Raw genomic sequence first — 21944 nt, forward strand, 5'->3', positions numbered from 1 at the left:
AAACCAATCCATTAAGAAACATTATACAGGCTTCCAACGATTTATATTCCAACTTTGAGACTTGGTTGTGTATGTAAAATTGATCTGTGGCCTATTAATTGGGCCTTATGGCTTGGTCTGCATTGACTTAATTGTGGTTTCTTCCAAAGAACATGGTCAAGGGAACAACTGTGGAGCAACCATTTTGAACTCCGATGTGCCATCCTCTTTATTTGCGGACTGTAACATGCCTATTGGAGGAAATTTCAATGCCCGATTTCTTTCTGTCGCCTTAAAACCCATACATTAACTGAGGAGCATCTGTCAGAGACTTTAATTATTCCAGTGTAAAGCTGCCCTTTCATCTATGTCCCATGTGTGAAAGGTGTGTCGAACTAAATCTATACCTCAAAGCCCCGAGGGGCTCTTTTATGATGAGCGATATGTAAATCAGGCCACAATTTCCCCTTTAAAGGAGCCCCAGGGTGTCTCTTTTCAGGCTACACCCACCAACACAAAGTTTGTGCCCTCTCCTGAATCCTTTCCTGTCAAGTCCCCTCTATTCTTTAAGGGGAGCAAAAATGATCCTGTGGCTCAATTTGGTTTCCTTACTGGCAGTCCTCAGAGGTAATTGTTTCCCTCCTATTCAGGTTCTTTCCATTTTAATTCTTGCATAAAGGAGAGCTCATTAAAACAAATTTTATTTTAGGTGTCCTGTCAGAGGCCCAGTTGGTGGAGTCCGGAGGGGACGTGAGAAGGCCTGGAGAGTCCCTCCATCTCACCTGCCAAGGCTCCGGATTCAGCTTCAGCAGCTACTACATGGGCTGGGTGAGACAGGCCCCTGGAAAAGGGCTGGAATGGGTGGCATACATAAGCTCTGGTTCTGGTTCCAGTACTTACTACTCGGACAAAATCAAGGGACGCTTCACCATCTCCAGGGACAACTCCAAAAGCCAACTCTATCTGCAAATGAACAGCCTGAAGCCAGAGGACTCGGCAGTCTATTACTGTGCGAGGGACACAGTGAGAGGAAGTGAGTCTGAAGCCTGGCAAAAACCTTCCCTTGGTCACAGCTGCTCTGCAAGTCAGCTTAGCCCCAGAAGGCTGGATTTTCCCAGGAGACTTGAGAGGGACCTGAGAAAGCTGCCTGAGTGCCAAGAGGGAGGAAGAGCTGATCTTGGCCTGGGCATTCTGGGAGCTGTTTTCCATTTGAATAGGAATAAAATGGCCAATCTCAGTACCCTCCTGAAAGACAGCGAAGGGAAATTGTTGTCAAGTTCTGCTCTCAAAAAGTATCAGGACATACGTTATTGATTCAGTAATTAAAAGTCTTCATTCTTTTATTGGTTTTGAAGTTCAACCCTCATTTATGGAAGACGCAACCCTCTTTCTTGAGACGCAGATCTGCCCCTCTCCCTCTTTGGGTGCATTTGTTTCTGTGTCTATATATCCTCTCTCCCTCTATCCATAGATGTACTACATACATGTACACACACAGAGACACACACACAAAAATATGCATTTGAAAGTTTAAATACGTTTACAATCATTTTCCTCTGCTGGCAGTCGCAATGTAGCAATAAATTCAGGATGCTGCAAGGCCTGCCAGAGTTTGGTGTGGAGTGACACCAAGGAGGGGGGCAGAAGTCAGAAAATAAGGCCTAAAAACGTCAGGCCAAGGGTAGCCTAATTGTGGTTGTGTTATAATACTTAGTTTAGCAAAGGAATGTAGATCAGGGGTTTCAAGTCAGTTCCAGTGAAGTTCATATTCTAGGTGGTTCAGGAAAATTGCCTCCCCACCTGCCGTCCTCCCCAGTAACTTCCGGGTGGCAGAAAGGTTGGAATCGCTCAGCCTCTTTGCTCAACAGGAAAGTTAAATGGAAAAAAATATTGAAATAACTCCTATGGTCTCACCTTGTCGTTTTTGATCAGTGATTTATGAATATCAACACCAGAACTTCCACATGGGAATGCTCGTTTTTTTTTTATAAAATGTAACCTTGCCCTATATCTTAGGTAAGAATTATTCAACACGCCTGTCTTGACTCCTATAAGGAATTGCCCACAATTTCAAAATTCTTTAGAAAAAATCCATATTATGTGAATGGATAGTGTATCTCCTTTATCCAAAATTATATACAAATTTAGGGATGATAGAAGATTGTCCCTTCATTTTCATGCATTTCTCGCATTCCAAGTGGGAGAAGTCAAAGTGATTTGTAAAATGTTCCTTCCCTTTGTGAACATTTACAACATACATTAGAAACGTTTCTATACAATTTTGCATATTTTTGTGGGGTTAGGTTCCATCTGTACATCATTTTATACAAGTTTTCCAATAAATGATAACACAAAGTAAATTTTAATCCCTTTGTCCACATTTTTCCCCAGTTCTCTAATAAAATATTATATCCAAAATTTCTTGCCCAATTAATCATACACTCTTTGACCTGTTCATCTCCTTGATTTAATTGTAATAATATTTTCTACATCATTGTCATAATATTTTCATTATTTATATATAACTGTTTTTTGAATGTTTTTTTCTTTTTTAAATTTATATAAATTTTTATCTCATTTAAATCGTTCATTTAACTGCATATATGTGAACGAATGACACCGGTGTCCTTCTCTTCTATTTCTTCTCTTGTTTTTAACATAGGTGTATCTTGTTCATATTTGATTATATCTTTATATCTTAACGATTTTAACTTATCATCTAAACTTTCCCTTATTGCAAATCTTCTTGTGGTGATATCCACATTGGTATGTTTTTTAATAATCTACTGTTATAATTCTCCCGATCCCTGAATAATACTTTTCTAATAGTACAATTTCTCAATTCCTTGTTAATTTTTACTTTTTCATTTCAAATAGATGCAGCCACCCACATCTAAGTTCATTTCCCTCTCGCTGTAGAAGGTTTGGATTTTCTGACGTTAACCATTCTCTTATCCAAAGAAAGCAACAAGCTTCAAAGTACAATTTAAGATCTGGTAACCCCAACCGTCCTCTTTCTTTAGCATCTGGTAATAATTTAAATTGAATTCCCTTTTTTTCCTTGCCAAATAAAATTTGAGATATCTTTTTGCCATACTTTAAATATTATTTCATTGATTAGAGATGGTAATGTTTGGAAAAGAAATAGCATCTTCCGTAATACTTTCATTTTGATGACGGATATCTTTCCGAGCAAAGATCGTTGTAATTTTCCCCATCTTTCCATATCAATTTTTATTTCTTTCCAAATTTTCCCATAATACTTTTGAAATAATATATTATTATTTGTTGATAACATTACTCCTAAGTAGCTAATCTTTTTTTCTATTTTAAAACCTGATTTAGTTATTAAAATTTCTTGTTGTTTTTTAGTCATGTTTGTACTCAACATTTTTCTTTTTGTTTAATTATCTTAAATCCTGCCACTCCAAATTCCTTTAATTTCTTCAAAAAATATTCTATAGAATGGGGATTTTGTAGTATGAATACTAGGTCATCTTCAAATGCTTTTAATTCATAAATTTGTTTTTTAAAATTTTTACTCCTTTTACTTGACCATCCCCTCTTATATCTCTATTCAGGACTTCTAGGACTAGAATAAATTAGAGAGGTGAATGGGGGCATCCCTGTCTCGTTCCTTTTTCTATTTTGCAATTATCTCTCAAGTTGTCATTCACTATAATCTTAGTTCTTTGTCAGTATGTTGCTTCATTCCCTTTCAGAAATGATTTCCCAAATTCCATTTTCTCTAAAACTTTAATCATAAAACACCAGTTCAAATTGTCAAATGCTTTTTCAGCATTTAAAAATATTGAAGCTATTTGGCAAGTGTTATGATGTTGTGCATATTCCAAAATGTCAATCACGGGTCATAGATTAACTTTCAATTGTCTTTTTGTCAGAAAACCACATTGATCTTGATCAATAATTCCTTGTAGAATTGTTTTTAACCTTTCTGCTAATATTGAAGTATTTTTTTTGTTGTCATTATTTAACAATTATACTGGTCTATAATTTTCAGTTAGAGTTGGGTCTTGCCCTTCCTTTGGCATAAGTGTTATATTATCTTCAGTCCATGTCTCTGGTATTTTTGATCCATATATAATCAAATTCAATAAATCTCTAAATGGGTTTATAATTTGTTCTATATAGTGTTTGTAGTATCCTGCCGATATACCATCAGGTCCGGGTGTTTTTCCGCTTTTGAGTTTCTTTATAGCTTCTATTATGTCCTGATTTGATATTGGACTGCTAATTACTACTTGTTGAGTTTCTGAGAGTTTGGGGAGATTTTGCTTATTAAAATATACCTCAATTTTATCTAAGGAAATTTCTTGTTTTTCATATAAGTGTGAAAAAATATATATAAAATGGTTTTTTGATTCTTTTATTATCAACTAAGTCTTCATTATTTTCCTTGATTTTAATAATCATTTTCTTCTCCCTATTTGTTGCTGTAAGAATGTAATTATTACACAGCCCTAATTCTTACAAGCCATGATTCTATCCCCACCTCTCTCACTGGACCTGGTTTGGTCTTCTGGAGCTCAGTAACTTCTTCCTACCTCCCTTCCCCGATTAGAATACAGGCATCTCCTTGGAGGGTTAAGCCTTCTGCCTCATCTTCTCCAGTTTTCCACTAGGGGGCACTGATGGTCTGCAAAATCCCCCTGAATATGCAGCCAGTAGAAAGGGTGTATTCAGAGGGGATGACACTTCTGAGGCTGATCATTTCCACCATTTTTGGTGAAAAACTCAATGCAATTACAGCTCCCTCTACAAGAGAAAATTTTACAATAATTTAAAAAAAATTCCTATGGGGAAGGTTCAGATAATTAATTCCAAACTCTTATTTCAGATCCATCTTTACCCTTAGACCATCTGTAACGATCACCACTGTTACACTAGGGAACACTGGGTGTCCTTTCAAAGGTGCCATCTGTGGCTTGAGCAAAATGATGGTGATTCCCTTTTCTCCCAGAGGGCTAAACCTCCTGGAGACTGCTGTGTTGTGGCCTCGTCATGAGGAGCCACTGTCTGGAGGACATGTGGGTGATCTCAAGTCGTCTCCTTATCCAGAGAGGAATTATGAAGAGTCGGTCTACACGCCCACTATTCACTCCACTGTGGTCCTCAATTCACCATCTCTTCCCTTCAAGTTCCCACACACTTTGACCTCCCATAATCTCCCAATCTGCCTTGCCTGTTAGGACAAAAGAATAAGTGTCTCCAGATAGGAAAAAAGTGCTTTTGAAAACCTAATGTATATCTGACTGGGGGATACAATATATTTCACCAAGATCTAATTGATTATAAAATTAACCTTTGTGTTTCTGTGTCCATTTTCCAGCAATCTACAATAGAGCATAGCAGGTGGAATGAAAGGACAAAGATAAATGCAATCATTTTGCTGCAGTTTGTTTCCTCTACTTCCATAAGAGAGGGATTTATTTTGTGTATATGCTAATTAAACTCCTCAAAGGAAACTGGATGGATGCTAGCAGACTGATATTAAAGATTCTCAGCTTTATGTAATGATTGCCTATTCCAATAAAAGGAGTCTCATCAGTAATTACTAGAGAAAACTAATTTATTGAATGAATAGTATGCAAAGTACGAAGAAAGCTGAGAATGAGCAAAAGCGCGCCAAATGCAAACTTAAAAAGCCTTGCTCCCGTTGCGAACCCTCCCCTCAGGCTAGCATAGCAACCACCCACCCCAGATGCTAGCAACCGTTAGAATCGGCCTGAGAAAGTAACCTTGAACAGCAGAGATAACCCAAACATACATTCCAGAAGATCACAAGTCAGCACAAAGGAAATTTACCAGCGTGGCCAGGCAGGCACGCAACTGCAGATATGATATGTGAAACGTTACGAGGAACCATAAACATCGGAACGGGAACATGACATATAGGTGTTGAATCAGAAAGTTTGCTGGAGGGAAAATAAAAATTATTAATATGGCCTGAACATTCCAATTTCAACTACAGTCTTTGCAATGTGATTGGGGTGAGCCTGGACTCAGATAAAATCCTGGAATGGGATATCATCATTCAATATCCTGGAAGTAGGTAGGAAATCAAAGCGTTATTAATTGTTCTAAAGATGTAAACTGTGCAATACACATTCCATATATTCAGGGATTATCTGCCAGAGAGGCAGGGATTCATCAATGTGTCCAGTCTACCAAGGCCATCTACCAAGAAGCTCTGCTTCTCTTTTATCCTGAAGTGTATGTTAATGCACTGACACAATTCCTCTTTATATACCTCCTTCTCCTCCCTCCTCAAGCTGTAGCTTCAGGTCCAGAGCCAGGCTGCCTGGAACTTCTTCTCTGACACACTGAGAAAGGAAAATCATCCTTTTGCTCCAACTCATTTCCCTTTTAGCAGCCTTCCAAGGTAATGGTTCATCCATCCAGAGATGGAAGCTAAAGGGCTCTTATATGGTAGAAATTAATGGACTGGAGCAAGATGGATAAAGTCTGCATTTCAATATTTCCTTTCCAGATGTCCAAATGGAGCTGAGGCAGGTGGAATCTGGAGGGGATATAAAAAGAGCTGGAGAATCCCTCCGTTTCTCCTGCCAAGCTTCAGGCTTCACCTTAGGCAGCGATGAGATGAGCTGGGTGAGACAGTCTCCAGGAAAGGAATGGAATGAGTTGGGAGGATAGAGGATGAATTAAATTGAAGGTGTGGGGAACCTGTCCATCCACAGTCAGAAGGAGGGAGCAATGGCATAAAGAGAGCACACTACAAGGTCTGACAATGGCTGAAGTAAGACCTGCGGTTGTAACTGTGACTTGCCTCCTTCTTCTGCTGCTTCCATGAGGCTAAAGCAGAGATTAAACAGCACTGGTCCTACATGCAATGAAGGAGGGATAAAGAGGTTCTTAAAAGGATAGAAACAGTTGTCTCAATAGTAATTTAATGTATGGCAAATAAGAAAGGGTAATATTCTCAATAATCCCTCTGAATATGGAGCAAGTAGAAAGGGTGTCTTCAGAGGAGATGACAGTTCTGAGCCTTGTTCCCAAATGGGAACAAAGAAAAACAAGAACAAGGGGCTTCAATCACAGTTGCCAAGGACCTGGGTGAAAAGCCAGTTCTTCAGGGACCTTTCAAACACCAGTAGGATGGGGGCCATTCGAAACTCAGGGGAAACCGAGTTCCAGAGGGCAGCTGTGGTGATCAAGAAGTGCACTGCTGGGATCCCAATCAATGGCATTCTTTCATCGAAGGAACCCTGAGCATGGTAGCCCTTCCAGATCAGATCACCCAGGCAGACACTCTGGGAGACAGACAGTTCTTCAAGTAACCAGACTTTATGTCACGTAGGGCTCTGTAGATAGTGAACGGCACCTTGAATCGCTGTCAGAATCCAACGGGCAGCCAGTGCACCTGGCAAAGCAGAGATAGTACATAGGTATACAAATGCAAGCCTATCACTGCCTGTGCTGCTGCATTCCGGACCATTTGAAGCTTCTGGGTAAGGTTCAAGGGCAGCCCCATCTACACCATGTTGCAGTAGTCAAGTCATGAAGTGGCCATGGCACCACTGACTTGTCCTGAGTTTAGGAGAAAAACTAAGAATTCCCCCATCCAAAGAATATACAACCGGTCATAGAGTAACTTTTCAAAAGGGATTTCCTATCAGGAAGGAGAAGAACAGCTTTGGATTTCTTACTAGACCTTCTAAATCCCCTAGAGATCCTTCATTTTTTCTGAGGTTCACTTCCCCTCCTGGAACACAAGAATCTTCCTGGGGAGTTTGATGACGCCCTCTCTTCCTCATCACTTCCACAAGGGAGTAGCACTTGCACACTTAGTCCCAGTGGCCATGAGGGATGGTTTGGGCAGGGAAATAAGAAAAGTGGGCACAAATATAATCTTATTTCTGAGGTTGATTGTATCTTCTGATACTTGCTCCGAGGGTTCCCTCAGAGAATCTCAGGATAATTTGACTTCTCAAGAGACTAAATCCTCAGACATGAAGCCATGTCTGAGTTTAAAACAGAGCTGATTTCTTACATACAGAAGAAACTGATTTTTCGGCTGAATACAAAGGGAGTTATTTATCTTTCTCAATCAGCCAAGACAGTGTATGTCATCCTAATGTGATCTGAGTCTGAATTTGTGAGTGGGGTGGATACAACTACTGTGGCTCACGAATCGGTCCTCAAGGAGTAATCACCATTTAATATACTCGGACTTTTTCCAAAACACAAACAAACAAAAAACAAAAGGTCAAGAAAGCGACAGGGTAGTGAACTTCCCAACTCAGATGTGCTAGCCTTTTTGTTTCCTGTCTGGAAGAGGCAATGGAACACTGCCCTTTGTCCCATGTACGGATAATTAAAGATGTCTGTCTTGATCCATAGAAGGGCTTGCCCAAACTCGCAAACTTGTTTGAGAGAAATGTATATTCTGTGAATGGATAGACTACCTCTTTAACCAAAGGGGGAAAAAAAGTAATTAAGAGCGGATAGAAGATAGTCCCTCAATTTTCACATATCTCTTGCAATCCAATTTGGAGAAGGGAAAGAGATTATGTTTCTCAGCCATTTGGGAGCATGTTGGTTATAAATCGATTTTTGACTTTGTGATGTGTGGTGTCATGTTCCCCGTTCCGGTGTTGCTACAATATAATGGAAGATCAGCTTTGGATTTCTCCCTAAACCTGCTTAGATCTCCTGGAGATCCTTTATTTCCTCTTCGCCATAATTCCTATTTTTGAAGGCAAGAATCTCCTGGGAAAATTAAGTAGTTGTCTCCCCTCCTCACATTGTACACCAGGGGGCAGTGTTGTCACACTGAATGGCTTTCTCTATGTGTGGGGTGGGAGTGGGGGAGGGGAACAAAGGAAGGGTCTACAGGCCTTGTCTCACTTCATGGGCATCATTACATTTACTCTTATTTTCCTAAGAGTTCACTGAAAAGACCTCAAGAAAGTTAAATATCCCAAGAGATTACATTCCTCACCATGAAGCCACATCTGAGTTGAGAACCGATGTGCTTCACTTAATATAGAACAAACTGAATTGTTTGGAAAATGCAATGTCATTTATTTGTGTTTTTCAGTCCATGGAATAAGTGTAGGAAAGGGAATTTTATGAGTCTTAGTATGAATTAACTCTGGGCAGCTAATAACACATAAGAACATAAAAATGGCAACCCAAAAAACCCCCAGTATTTGTAATCAGTACGGCTGCTGAGTTAAAAACCAAACGAAGAAGAAACATTCTACAGGCTTCCAGTTATTTATATTCCACCTTTGAGACTTGGATGTTTATGTAAAATTCAAATGTGTCTTACAAATTGGGCCTTATGGCTTGGTCTGCATTCACTTATTTTCGGTGTCTTCCAAAGAACGTAGTCAAGGGAACCACTGTGGAGCCACCATCCTGATCTCCGATCTGCCATCCTTGCCATGTCCGGGCTCTAACGTCGCTATTTAAGGAAATTTCAATGCCTGACTTCTTTCTGTCACCTTAAAACCCTTACTTGAAAATAGGAGCTTCTGTCATAAGCTTTAAATATTCCAGTGTAAAGCTGCCCTTTCTTCTATGTCCCACGTGTGAAAGGTGTGTTGAAATAAATATATACCTCAAAGCCCCGAGGGGCTCTTTTATGCTGAGCAATATGTAAATCAGGCCACAATTTCCCCTTTAAAGGAGCCAAAGGGTGTCTCTCTTCAGGCTACCCCCACCAAAACAAAGTTCCTGCAGTCTCCCAAACCCTCACCTGTCAATTCCCCTCCATTCATTCGAGGGAGCAATAATGATCCTGTGGCTGAACTTGGTGTCCTTCCTAGCAGTCCTCAGAGGTAATTGTTTCTATCATATTCCGGTCCTTTCCATCTTAATTCTTGTATAGAGGAGAACTCATTAAAATAACTTTAATTTTAGGTGTCCAATCTGCAGCCCAGTTGCTGGAGTCTGGAGGGGATGTGAGAAGGCCTGGAGAGTCCCTCCGTCTCTCCTGCCAAGCCTCTGGGTTCTCCTTCAGCAGCCATTGGATGCACTGGGTGAGACAAGCTCCAGGGAAAGGCCTGGAATGGGTGTCCATCATAAACCCTGGTTCAAGTGATATTAGGTACTCGGACAAAGTGAAGGGACGCTTCACCATCTCCAGGGACAACTCCAAAAGCCAACTCTATTTGCAAATGAACAGCCTGAAGACGGAGGACTCGGCAGTCTATTACTGTGCGAGAGACACAGTGGGAGGAAGTGAGTCTGAAGCCTGGCTTAAACCTTCCCTTCCTCAGAGCCGCTCTGCAAGTCAGCTCAGCCCCAGAAGGCTGGATTTTCCCTGGAGGCTTGAGAGGAACCTGAGAAAGCTGCCTGAGTGCCAAGAGAAAGTAAGAAGATATCTTGGCCTGGGCATTGTGGGAGCTGTTTTCCATTTGGATGGGAGGAAAGCAGAAAATATCAGCAAAAAAAAAAAAAAAAAGAATAGTTAAAACAAAATAAAATTAAAGAAAAACTCCTGAAAGATGTCAAAGGAAAAGTGCTCACTAGTTCTGCTCTCAAAAATTCTCTAGAAATACAAAATTGGATTCATTCATTAGAATTCTTAATTCTTTTATTGATTTTGCAGTTCAACCTTCATTTATTCTCTCTTGAGACCCAGATCCACCCTGTCGCTCTTTCTTTACATTTGTTTCTGTGTCTGTGTATATATTTATCTCTCTCTCTCTCTCTCTCTCTCTATATATATATATATATATATACACACACACACACACACATATGTGGAAACACACACATATTGTATACATATACCCACACACTCACAAACACAGACATATGAACAAACACATATATAGGTATTTGAAATTTTAAATATGTTTCAAACCATATTCCCCTGCTAGCCGTAGCAATGTAGCCAGGTAATAAAATTAGGATGCTCTAAGACCCCAAATAGTTTGGTGTGGTGTGACACCGAGGAAGGGGGGCAAAGCCACAAAATTGTTGGAGATACCAGCAAATCCAGCATTCCTCGTTAGGACGTGCATTAGCATGTAAATTGAGTTCAACCCATAATGCCTCTCTTCATGTTTCAGAGGAAGCTGATTGTTCCACTCCCACTTCCACTTTTCTCTCTTCGTCCTTCTTTAAGACCGGGAGCTATGCGCACTGCTGTGTGCTGGTGTCCTAACAGCCAGGAACCACGCTGAGACAAGGAACAGGTCTCTAGTGTTTTATTACTGCCACATAACAGAAAATCCCAACAAACTGAAGAAGCGTGGGAAAAAACCAGACATATATACCCCAATGGTTAAGGTGGGCCCAATCTGTGTCTCTTGGAATGGCTACCTAATTCCTCAGTGCTACGCCTGCGCTTTACAGCCTGGATGGGAGCCCCCTGCTCGCCATCCTTACTCATGACAGCTGGTCCATCTCTTTGGGTGTCATGTGGTAGGCCTGGAATTCCCCTTTCTACATGCGGGTCTTAGCAGCAATAGGGCTAATGGTGAATTAAGTTAGGGGAGACAAAAAAAAACAAAGATTTCACCCTTTCTGAATGGAAATGTAACTGGACCTTGTATAAAATGATTAAGATATTCCTTTACTTTACTTTGAACCTACTCTGTCTAAGCATGTAATTGTTTATGCTTGGGAGGGCTGAGTGTTTAAGATCAATAACCTGTGTTCCTCTGACATGCTCATTAAAGCTAGCATAGATAAAATTCTTTTTCTGTGCACAGCTCCTCCGCTGTGTAAGCTCTGCTCCAATTCAGTGGTCCTAGCTGTCCACTAATTGGCTTAAAAAATAAGGCATAAAGATATCATGCCCATGGTAGCCTAAATGAGGTCATGTTATAATACTTATAATAGCAAAGGCATGTAGATCAGGGGTTCTCAAGTCAATTCCAGGGAAAGTCATTAAGCCCTCTGCCTCATCTTCAATGGTTTTACACTCGGGGGCACTGTGAGTCTTGCCGTGGTGCTGATACGTGTACTGGCTGGGAGGGTGCTGCTGGGAACCTTGTACAGGAGACGTGCGGGATTGTGCCAGGAGAAATGTGTTTCGGCTATCTCTTAAATGTCAAGGTCTTTTAGCCGGTTGATCAGCAGAGCTCGTTAGGAGCATCTGGGAATGTGGGGAGGGCTGTCTGTGAGTGAGGGGGTGGGGTCATGTTTGCAAAGATGCTATTTAGTTTGAGTTTAGGCATGCTTTTCTCATTCTCAGCTTTTTACCTGTTTGCACTCTTTTCTAAATAAACCAAGAACCTGAATTGAGATTCTGAGTCTGAGAGTTTTATTTGGATTAAGGCAATCGTCACATGTGGACATTCAACCATTCTGGCATGCGTATGAGTCTGGATTGCTTGGTCTGCATCACATAAAGATGGGTTCCATCCACAGACCACAGTTAATGAAAAACCACTCAAACACATGGACACAACATACACAGGACACAAACACACAGAGTTTTTTTAAAATAATCTACACCATCCCCTCCTGTCTTTAATGTCACTGTTAAATAATTCTGGGTGGGTGTTTGTCGATTGTACTTTCAACATTTGAAATAACACAAAAACATTTACTTGCTTTATTTCCTCTATTGTCTGACTCTTATAAGGACTTCCTCATGATCTCAAAATAGTTTCAGAGAAATCTCTAAAGTTAACAGTAACAATAATTCTTTTATCAAAAGACATTTGTTAATTAAGGGACAATTCTCCTCTCCTCTCCTCTCCTCTCCTCTCCTCTCCTCTCCTCTCTGTAATATACCTTCAAGGAAAAGTGGAAGGTCAATGCACTGAGTGCCTTTTATCTTGAGGACTGTATATTCAGTGATGTCATGCGCTGCCTGCCTCTGAATAATACTCAGACACTGGTTCGTGGATCAGGCTCTGATTTATTCACAGCGCAGTTACAGCGTTGGAAGAAAAAAGCTGAGAGTGACAGGAGCGCGCCGGTGCGGGGTTTAAATACCCCGCGCCGGTCAGCGCCCCCTCACTCGCGGTCACGTCACCCCCCTTTGTCCAATACGTTGCCCTGCCGGTGGGTGAGGGGTTCCGGGATCGCCCATCATCAGGTTTCCTATTCCTCTGCTGATTGCTGTCAGCTGGGCGATCTCCGTTGTATTGGCGCTGATGGCTTGGGTGTGCTCCGTGATCCGTTTAGTTATTGTTTGTTGGCCGTTAGTCGTTGTGGGTTGATGGCTACTTATCTTGCACCCCTTCACCTATTTCCTTGCTATTGTCATGTGTGCCATTGCGCTGATGACTTCAGCTCAACGGCACTCATGACATACTGCCCCCTTTCCGAATAGTGTTCCCCCCCGTTTTTCTGGTTTTTTTTTTTTTTTTTTTTTTTTCCGTGGAGCTGTCAAAATGGCACTTTTTTTTTTTTTTTTCAAAATTCCCGCCGGAGTAGTTGTCGCCCCTCCCTTTGCTCCTCCCTCTACCACGTGCCTTCCCAGGGTGTGTCCATGGTGCGCATGCTCGGGTCCTGTCCTGGCGTGCGCATGCTCCAGCCACACCCTGTTTGTTTGGCTCAGTTCGGCGAGGAGAGAGGCGTGGCTGGTCGGGTGCTTATCCTCTCCAGGTAGGGCCCTTCTTTTTCCTCATTTAAAGTGCGTCGCCTTTGTTGTATCTCCTGGGCGTTGCCCCCAGGTTGCCCTGTTGACTTGCTTGCCACTCCCCCGCGGCCGGGGGGGCGGGGGGAGGGTGCTGGCGAACGCTTGTCACCACCCCATGGGCCCGGGGCGGGGGGAGTGAGTCCCGGGGGGGGGAGGTCCACCCAAGTCGCGGGCTTGGGGGGGCCCTTTCCCTTGGGGCACGGGAGGCGGGGGGGGCTGCGGGGGGGGGTTTGGCTTGCTGACCTTTGTTGTGGTTTGTCGGGGTATGCCCGGTGAAATGCTCTGGTCAGGTCAGGCGCGTTAACGTTGTGCGCCGCCACCCATTCCGGGTGGGGGAAGTGTTTCCACCTGACCAGATAGTGTAGAGTTCCTCGTTGCTTGCGGGAGTCGAGAATGTCCCTTATCTCGAAGTGGTGTTGCCCGTCGATCATCACCGGTGCGGGCTGTGGCGTGCTTGGGTGCCATCGGGAGGTGGTTGCCGGTTTCAGGAGGCTGGTGTGGAACACCGGGTGGAGTCTCCGTAGGTTGTGTGGCAGGTCCAAGCGTATTGCTACCGGGTTCACTATTTGCGTGACTCGGAACGGCCCGATGTACTTAGGCCCCAGTTTTTTCGAGGGTTGGGTTGACTTTAGGAACTTGGTGGATAGGTAGGCCATATCCCCCGCTTGGAACGTCGGTTGTTGGCGCCGGTGCTTGTCGGCCTGCTCTTTGTAGGCTGCCTGTGCATCCTTCAGCGCCGCCGTGATTACTGGCCATGCTTCCGCGATCTTCCGTCCCCAGTCGCTAGCGTCCACCTGGGGTTCCGGGGGTTGAGGTAGCTCCGGTATGGGGACGAAGTCGTGCCCCGAGACTACTTCAAACGGAGTTTTCCCCGTGCTCGTGTGGACGGCGTTGTTGTATGCGACTTCGGCGAACGGGAGCAGTTCAGCCCAGTCGTCTTGGTGGTAGTTAGTATATGATCGTATGAATTGCTCCAAGGTGGCATTAAGAACCTCTGTGGCTCCGTCCGTCTGGGGGTGCCAAGCCGTAGATAGGGCCTGTTGGGTCCCCGTCAGCTTTAGGAAGGCCCGCCAGAATTTGGAGGTGAACTGTGTGCCCCTGTCGGTCACCACACGTGCGGGACATCCGTGTAGCCTGTACACGTGGATGAGGAAGAGTTTGGCTAGCTGTTGTGCGGATGGGACCGACGTGCAGGGGATGAAGTGGGCCTGCTTTGAGAAGTAGTCCTTCACCACCCAAATGGCCGTTTTCTTCTGGCTGGGTGGGAGGTCCACTATAAAATCCATAGAGATTTCCTCCCATGGGCGGGAGGGTTCTGCCACCCGTTGTAATAGCCCCGCGGGTTTTCCTGGTGCCCGTTTGGCCCTAGCGCACGTTGGGCAGGACGCTACATAGGTTTTTACGTCTCGCCTGAGCGCGGGCCACCAGAATTGACGCCGTGTTAGGTGTAGGGTCTTGAGGAACCCAAAGTGTCCCGCTTGTTTGGCGTCGTGTGACCTATGCAAGATCGCCTGGCGTTGCGAGTCCGGGACGTAGATTCTGCCTTCCCCCCATGCCAGGTCCTGTGCCATCGTTACCTTGTCGGGGTTTGCCAGGAACCAGGGGTCGGTTTTGAGGGCGGCGGCGAGGTCCGTGCGCATTCCCCCTGGTAGTTGCGGTTGGCTTCTTCCGGTCGCCGGTTGTCCCGCCGTCGGCTGCGCCGTAGAGTCGAGCTGCCTCCGCGCGCCGCTTCGGGTGGTCACGGCCATCCCCAGTTGCGAGGCGGATAGGACCGTCCCAATGGTGTCTGGGGCAGGCTCTTCGTCTTGGGGCAGTCGGGAGACTTCAGCTGGAAATTAAAGCGGCTGAAGAATTGGGCCCATCGGACCTGTTTTGGGCTAAGGCGTCTAGGCGTTCGTAGGGCCTCGAGGTTCCGGTGGTCAGTCCAGACCTCGAATGGTTGGGTGGCTCCCTCGAGTAGGTGTCGCCATGTCTCTAGCGCTGATTTCACCGCAAAGCCTCTTTCTCCCAGACGTGCCATCGCCTTTCTGTCTCGGAGAACTTCCTTGACAGGAAGGCGCATGGTTTCAGGAGTCCCGTGGGGTCTTTCTGTAGCAGGATGGCTCCCAGGGAGAAGTCTGAGGCGTCGGCTTGGACCACGAACGGCCGTTCTGGGTCCGGGTGCGCGAGGATTGGCTCCGTAGTGAACAGCGCTTTCAGCTTGTTGAATGCGGTCTGGCACGCGGGAGTCCAATTCAGCACTGTGCCTGGGTTCTTGGCGCGTCGGGTGTCCCCCACCCCTTTGGTTTTGAGGAGGTCCGTTAGGGGGAGGGCTATCTCTGCGAACCCCCGGGCGAATGACCTGTAAAAATTCGCGAATCCGAGGAAGCTCTGTAGTTGGCGTCTGTTGCGGGGGCGCTCCCAGTTTAGCACCGCTTCGACGTTTGCGGGGTCCATTTCGATGCCGTCCCCGGAGATTCGGTACCCCAGATAGTCTAGGCGCTCTTTGTGAAACTCGCACTTTGTAGGCTTGGCATAGAGCTGCGCCCTTCTGAGCTTGTCGAGGACTTGCCTGACTAGGGTCACATGTTCCTCGTGCGTTTTTGTGTAAATAAGGACGTCGTCGATGTAGACCAGGACCCCTTTGAACAGATGTTCATGCAGTACCTCATTGATGAGCTGCATGAACACCCCAGGGGCCCCCGCGAGTCCGAAGGGCAGTACTTTGTACTGGAAGGCGCCTAGGGGGCAGTTGAACGCCGTCTTCCATTCGTCCCCCTCCCTGATTCGGATGCGATAGTACGCCTCGCGAAGGTCCAGTTTGGAAAAGACTTTGCCCGTGGACAGGTGGGCGAGCATATCCTTCACCAGGGGTAAGGGGTATTTGTTGGACAGGGAAGCCGCGTTTAGGCCCCGGTAGTCGGTGCAGAGCCGTAGGGTCCCGTCTTTCTTCTCCCGGAATAAGACGGGGGCTCCGACCGGTGAGCATGCTGGCTCTATGAATCCCCTGTCTAGGTTTTTATCGATGAACTCCCGGAGGGTTGCCATCTCCTTCGGGGTCATCGAATAGATCTTTGGTCTAGGTAAGGGGACGTCGGGCAGTAGGTCGATCCGGCAATCCGTCTTGCGGTGGGGGGGTAGTTGGTCAGCTTCTGCCTCTCCGAAGACCTCGGAGAAGTCGGCGTATTGTTCTGGTAGGTCTGCTGTGGTAGCGGCGTTGTCTTGTGTGGTCGCCTCCGCTCGTCCTACCGTGGGGTTGGTTCTGCCTGCTAGAACTGGTGCTCGATACTCGCCGTCGCCGAATGTGAAGGTGCGGGTCTCCCAGTTGATCCGCGGGTTGTTTGTCGCGAGCCATGGCATCCCCAGGACTGCAATGGGCCGTCCGATGTGCGTGACGACGAACGATGTGCGCTCGGTGTGAGTGCCCATTTGCAGGGTGACCGGCTCGGTTTGTAGCGTGGCTGGTTTCCCTCCCGCTGTGGAGCCGTCCAGCTGGTGGAATGCCAGCGGCGTGGGGAGGGGGAAGCAGCGGAGGTCGAGTTTGGCGACTAGGTCGGGGTGGATGAGGTTTTTTGAGCACCCCGAGTCCACTAGTGCCGCGGCCGTGGTGGCTCCGTTGCCGGCAGAGAGTTTGATTGCTGCCATTATTACGGGGCTTTTGTCGTTCCGTCGAGGTGGTCCGCGCTGCTGTCCCACCGCCTGCCTCGCCACGCGTTTCAGGGCAGGCGGGGAGCTTTTCCCGCCGGCTGTTCGGGGTCTGCGTTATCCTCTTCCCCCCAGTAAGCGTCCCAGCCTTCCTCTGGTGTCGCTGTGGCCACGGTCATTCGGCGGTGAGGGGGCGGCCCCAGGTTGGGTGGTTTGGGGCTAATTTTCGGGATGGGTTTGGGCGCACTGGTCGGCGGTCGGTTGGCGAAGCAATCCACCGTCTTGTGCCCTAATTTGCCACACCTCCCGCAGGGCTCTCGGTTGAATTTCTTTTTTGGGTATATGGGGCCGGCCATCCCCACGTGTGGTGCGGGTACCTTTTTTCCGGCATAGTTTGTGTCTTCCGTGGTTGTCATAAGGAAGGTGCGGTGCGCGTGTTCGGCTTTCCCCGCGAGGTGGATCCACCCGTGTAGCGTTTCTGGGTCGTCGCGGTAGAGGGCCCATTGGAGAACGTCGCGGTTGAGCCCCCTTTTGAACATTTCCAGCAGGGTGGTCTCGGACCAGTCGCTGACCTTCCCCGCGAGGGCTTTGAACTCCAGGGCGTAGTCAGGGACTGTGCGTGTGCCCTGTTTAAGTCTTTGGAGTGCGCTTTTCGCCCTTACTTTGGCTAGGGGGTCTTCGAAGTAGTTTTTCATCTCATTGATGAAAGCAGGGAAGGTGGCGAGGGCGGGGGAGCTGGACTCGTACAGTTGGACGTACCAGTCCGCCGCCCTGTCTTGGAGTTTGATCGCCACGGCGGCGATCTTGTCGGCCTCGGAGTCGTAGGAGTGTCCGTGCCTCCCCATGAACTCCCTAGCGTTCGTGACGAAAAACGAGAGTTTCGTGGGGGTCCCATCGAAGAAGATGGGGAAGTCCATTGGGGCCCGGGCGTTTTGTGCGGCCCCGCCTCTCGCTTCCCGGTGTGTGGTGTCGTCCGCCTGTGCCGTCTGCTGACCCTCCGCTGGCCCGTGGGGGTTCGGTGCTTCGCTCGGGGTGTGGGCCTGTGCGGGGACGTCATTGGGTGGCGCGGGGGGCATAAGTGACTGGAGCATGGCCCGGAGTTCCGTCAGTTGAGCCCGCATGGCCGCGAGTTCAGCTCGTGCCTCCTCGTCCACAGCCCGCGCCGCCGCTGGGGCCGGTTCTGTTGGCGCGTCCTCGGGGGTGGGTTGCCGGCGGGGTTCCTTGTCCCTCTGCCGCGGGTCCGCTTCCTCCGCCGTCTGCTGGGTGTCTCCGTCGTCCTCCTCCGTGTTGACCGCCGTTGGGCTGTCGCTCCACGCCCGTTGCTGGGGTGCGATGTGGGGCGCGGGGTCCTCCGCTGGTTTTGGAAGTCGTGCTGCTCCCTCCCGCGGTCGGGTTGCCTCCGTCGCCATCTCCCCTTGGGGTTGGAGCTGAGGCTCGGGTCGGGTGGGGTGGGCGTCCATGGCTCCGGGAGTCCGCGGTGCCTCTGGCCTTGGTCGGTCCTCCTCTGTCTCTTGCCGCGCGCCTCGCCCTCCTTGCCCGCGCCGCTCCGGCCTCATCTTGCTGGTCTTCTTGCCGTCTACTCCTCCCGCGGCTCGTTGTCGTCCGGTGGGGCTCGGCGAGGCTGAGTTTATGACTCTCAGCTTTATGTCATGCGCTGCCTGCCTCTGAATAATACTCAGACACTGGTTCGTGGATCAGGCTCTGATTTATTCACAGCGCAGTTACAGCGTTGGAAGAAAAAAGCTGAGAGTGACAGGAGCGCGCCGGTGCGGGGTTTAAATACCCCGCGCCGGTCAGCGCCCCCTCACTCGCGGTCACGTCACCCCCCTTTGTCCAATACGTTGCCCTGCCGGTGGGTGAGGGGTTCCGGGATCGCCCATCATCAGGTTTCCTATTCCTCTGCTGATTGCTGTCAGCTGGGCGATCTCCGTTGTATTGGCGCTGATGGCTTGGGTGTGCTCCGTGATCCGTTTAGTTATTGTTTGTTGGCCGTTAGTCGTTGTGGGTTGATGGCTACTTATCTTGCACCCCTTCACCTATTTCCTTGCTATTGTCATGTGTGCCATTGCGCTGATGACTTCAGCTCAACGGCACTCATGACAAGTGACAGCTTCTGCTTTAATTGAACCTTCTCTTAACTTAAAATGCTTCACTGAAAGACTGTGGTTTTATGAGATCCTGCTTTCCTTACTCACATGAAAACCTGTTCTTTTCTGTATGGACTGACAACAACAATAGCAACAACAACAATAACAACAATAGTAATAATAAAGTCTGGCTTGATTGCTCCTACATATTTCCATCAATTCAAAATCATGTGTGAAAGGTGTTTGCAAAGAAATCTTTATGTGGATGCACTGAGGGGCTCTTTTCTCAGAAGCGATATGAAATCAAGACTCAATTCCCTCTTTAATGGAGCCCCCTGGTTTCCATTCCAGGCTACACCCACCAACACAAAGTTCTTGCACTCTCCTGAATCCCTTTCTGTCAATTTCCCTCCATTCATTCAAGGGACGTGAAATGAGCTTGTAGCTAAACTTGGTGTCCTTTTTGGCAGTCCGCAGAGGTAATTCTTCACTCTATACAGAGTTTCTTTCTGGTTTAATTATTTAATACAGGAGAGTTTATTGAAACACCTTTATTTTTTTTGAGGAGTTCAGTCCGAGGTCCAATTGGTAATGTCTGGAGCGGATGTGACAAGGCCTGGAGAGTCCCTCCACCTCTCCTGCCCAGCCTCTGGATTGCTGGACGAAGACAAAAAAGACTCGACAGGGTCCAGCTATTTCTAATTTGCCTGTGATTTCTTTGATTCTGATTTTGTGACTTGGACATATAAGTGCACTTCCACTCTGCCTTGCAAATTATTCCTTATGGCTTGGTCTACATTCCGTTGTTTTAGGGTTCTTCAAAGAACATGGTCAAGGGAGGAACTGTGGAACAAAGATCCTGGACTCAGATATGGCCTTCTTTTCCTGTTCAGTCTCTAACAGGGCGGTTTAAATTATTTTCAGTGCATGCTTTATTTTTCTTATCCTTAAACGCTTTCCCCAACAGATGAGATTTAGTCAGATCTTGCTTTACTTATTCTCATCTAAACCTCTCCTTTTTCTTATCTACTGATAATAACAATAAAAAAGTCTTGCTTGATTGTCCTGAGATGTTTCCATCCATTCAAATTCATATGTGAAAGCTGTGTGCAAAGAAATCTATACCCCAATGCCCTGAGGGGCTCTTTTATCCCTAGCAATATGTAAATCAGGACACAATTTCCTCTTTAAAAGAGATCCACAGTTTCCCCTTCATGCTACCCCCACCAACACAAAGTTTGTGCACTTTCCTGAATCCTTTCCTGTATTTTCCCTTTGTTCATTAGGAGGAGCAAAAATGATCCTGATGCTAAACCTGGTGTCCTTACTAGTAGTCCTCAGAGGTAATTCTGACCTCTCTATAGAATTTGCTTCAATTTGCTGTTCTTGTATAAAGGAGATTTTACCGAAACACCTTTCTTTGTAGGTGTCCAGGCAGAGGTCCAGTTGGTGGAGTCTGGAGGGGCCGTGAGGAGGCCTGGAGAGTCTCCCTGCCAAGCCTCTGGATTGCTGGAAGAAATTGGAAGCCTGACAAGATATTCTCTTCTTGAATTGAAGATGAAGGGAACCTCTGCCTCTACAATTAGAACAGACTAGTAATGGTACCTGGTATTGGGAGCTCTTGCACACAATACTGTATCTGACGATCACTGAAATAATACCTGTGGTTGTGCCTTTGAACTTCCATACTTCTCCAGCAGCTTCCATGAGGATAAAATAGAAATTATAATAAACATTTGAGGTGAAAAGAGTGCTGGTCCGTTGTTCCTTTTTCTCCAGCAGGCTAAATTGCTCAGCCTCTCCATGACTACTCTCTTGCCCACAGAGTAGCAACCTCTTTGTGAAATATGAAAGAGGCTCACATTTATTGAAACACCTTTATTGAAACACCTTTATTTTTTTTTAGGAGTTCGGTCCGAGGTCCAATTGGTGGAGTCTGGAGGGGCCGTGAGGAGGTAGAGCAGTCTCTTTTGGTGGCAGGTCTGCAGGCAGGACCTGGATGGCCACCCCTTAAGGACGGTTTCTATGAGATGAGCGAAACGGTTTTTCCTAACTAATTCATTCTATAAATTTATGAGATTTAAGAGAAAAGAAAAGACCCCCCCCCCGATCTCCAGAAAATACAATCTCGCAGAAGGAAACCCATCGAAAGCAATTTCCTATAATATAATGGAAGATCAGCTTTGGATTTCTCCCTAAACCTGCTTAGATCTCCTGGAGATCCTTTATTTCCTCTTCGCCATAATTCCTATTTTTGAAGGCAAGAATCTCCTGGGAAAATTAAGTGGTTGTCTTCCCTCCTCACATTGTACACCAGGGGGCAGTGTTGTCACACTGAATGGCTTTCTCTATGTGTGAGGTGGGAGTGGGGGAGGGGAACCAAGGAAGGGTCTGCAGCCCTTGTCTCACTTCGGAGGCATCATTACATTTACTCTTATTTTCCTAAGAGTTCACTGAAAAGACCTCAAGGAAGTTTAATATCCCAAGAGACTACATCCCTCACCATGAAGCCACATCTGAGTTGAGAACCGATGTGCTTCGCTTAATATAGAACAAACTGAATTGTTTGGAAAATGCAATGTCATTTATTTCTGTTTCTCAGTCCATGGAATAAGTGTAGGAGAGCAAGTTTTTTGAGTCTTAGTATGAATTAACTCTGG

At 46.3% G+C, this 21944-nt stretch overlaps 1 protein-coding gene and 1 gene segment (V, D, J or C); both read left to right on the forward strand.

Moving 5' to 3' along the window:
- LOC134497167 (uncharacterized) overlaps positions 1-21944 on the forward strand; it is a gene marked incomplete at its 3' end in the record, with an annotated part of 206844 nt that overhangs the window by 141263 nt on the left and 43637 nt on the right. The gene's annotated exons all lie outside the window — the stretch shown is intronic.
- LOC134496110 (immunoglobulin heavy variable 3-48-like) lies at positions 561-9438 on the forward strand. The segment is given in 4 exon segments: positions 561-606; positions 689-1012; positions 8777-8818; positions 9350-9438. Coding segments are annotated over 4 exon segments (501 nt in total).

This window comes from Candoia aspera, chromosome 4 (genome assembly GCF_035149785.1).
Source record: "Candoia aspera isolate rCanAsp1 chromosome 4, rCanAsp1.hap2, whole genome shotgun sequence".
In the NCBI taxonomy this organism is placed as follows: domain Eukaryota; kingdom Metazoa; phylum Chordata; class Lepidosauria; order Squamata; family Boidae; genus Candoia; species Candoia aspera.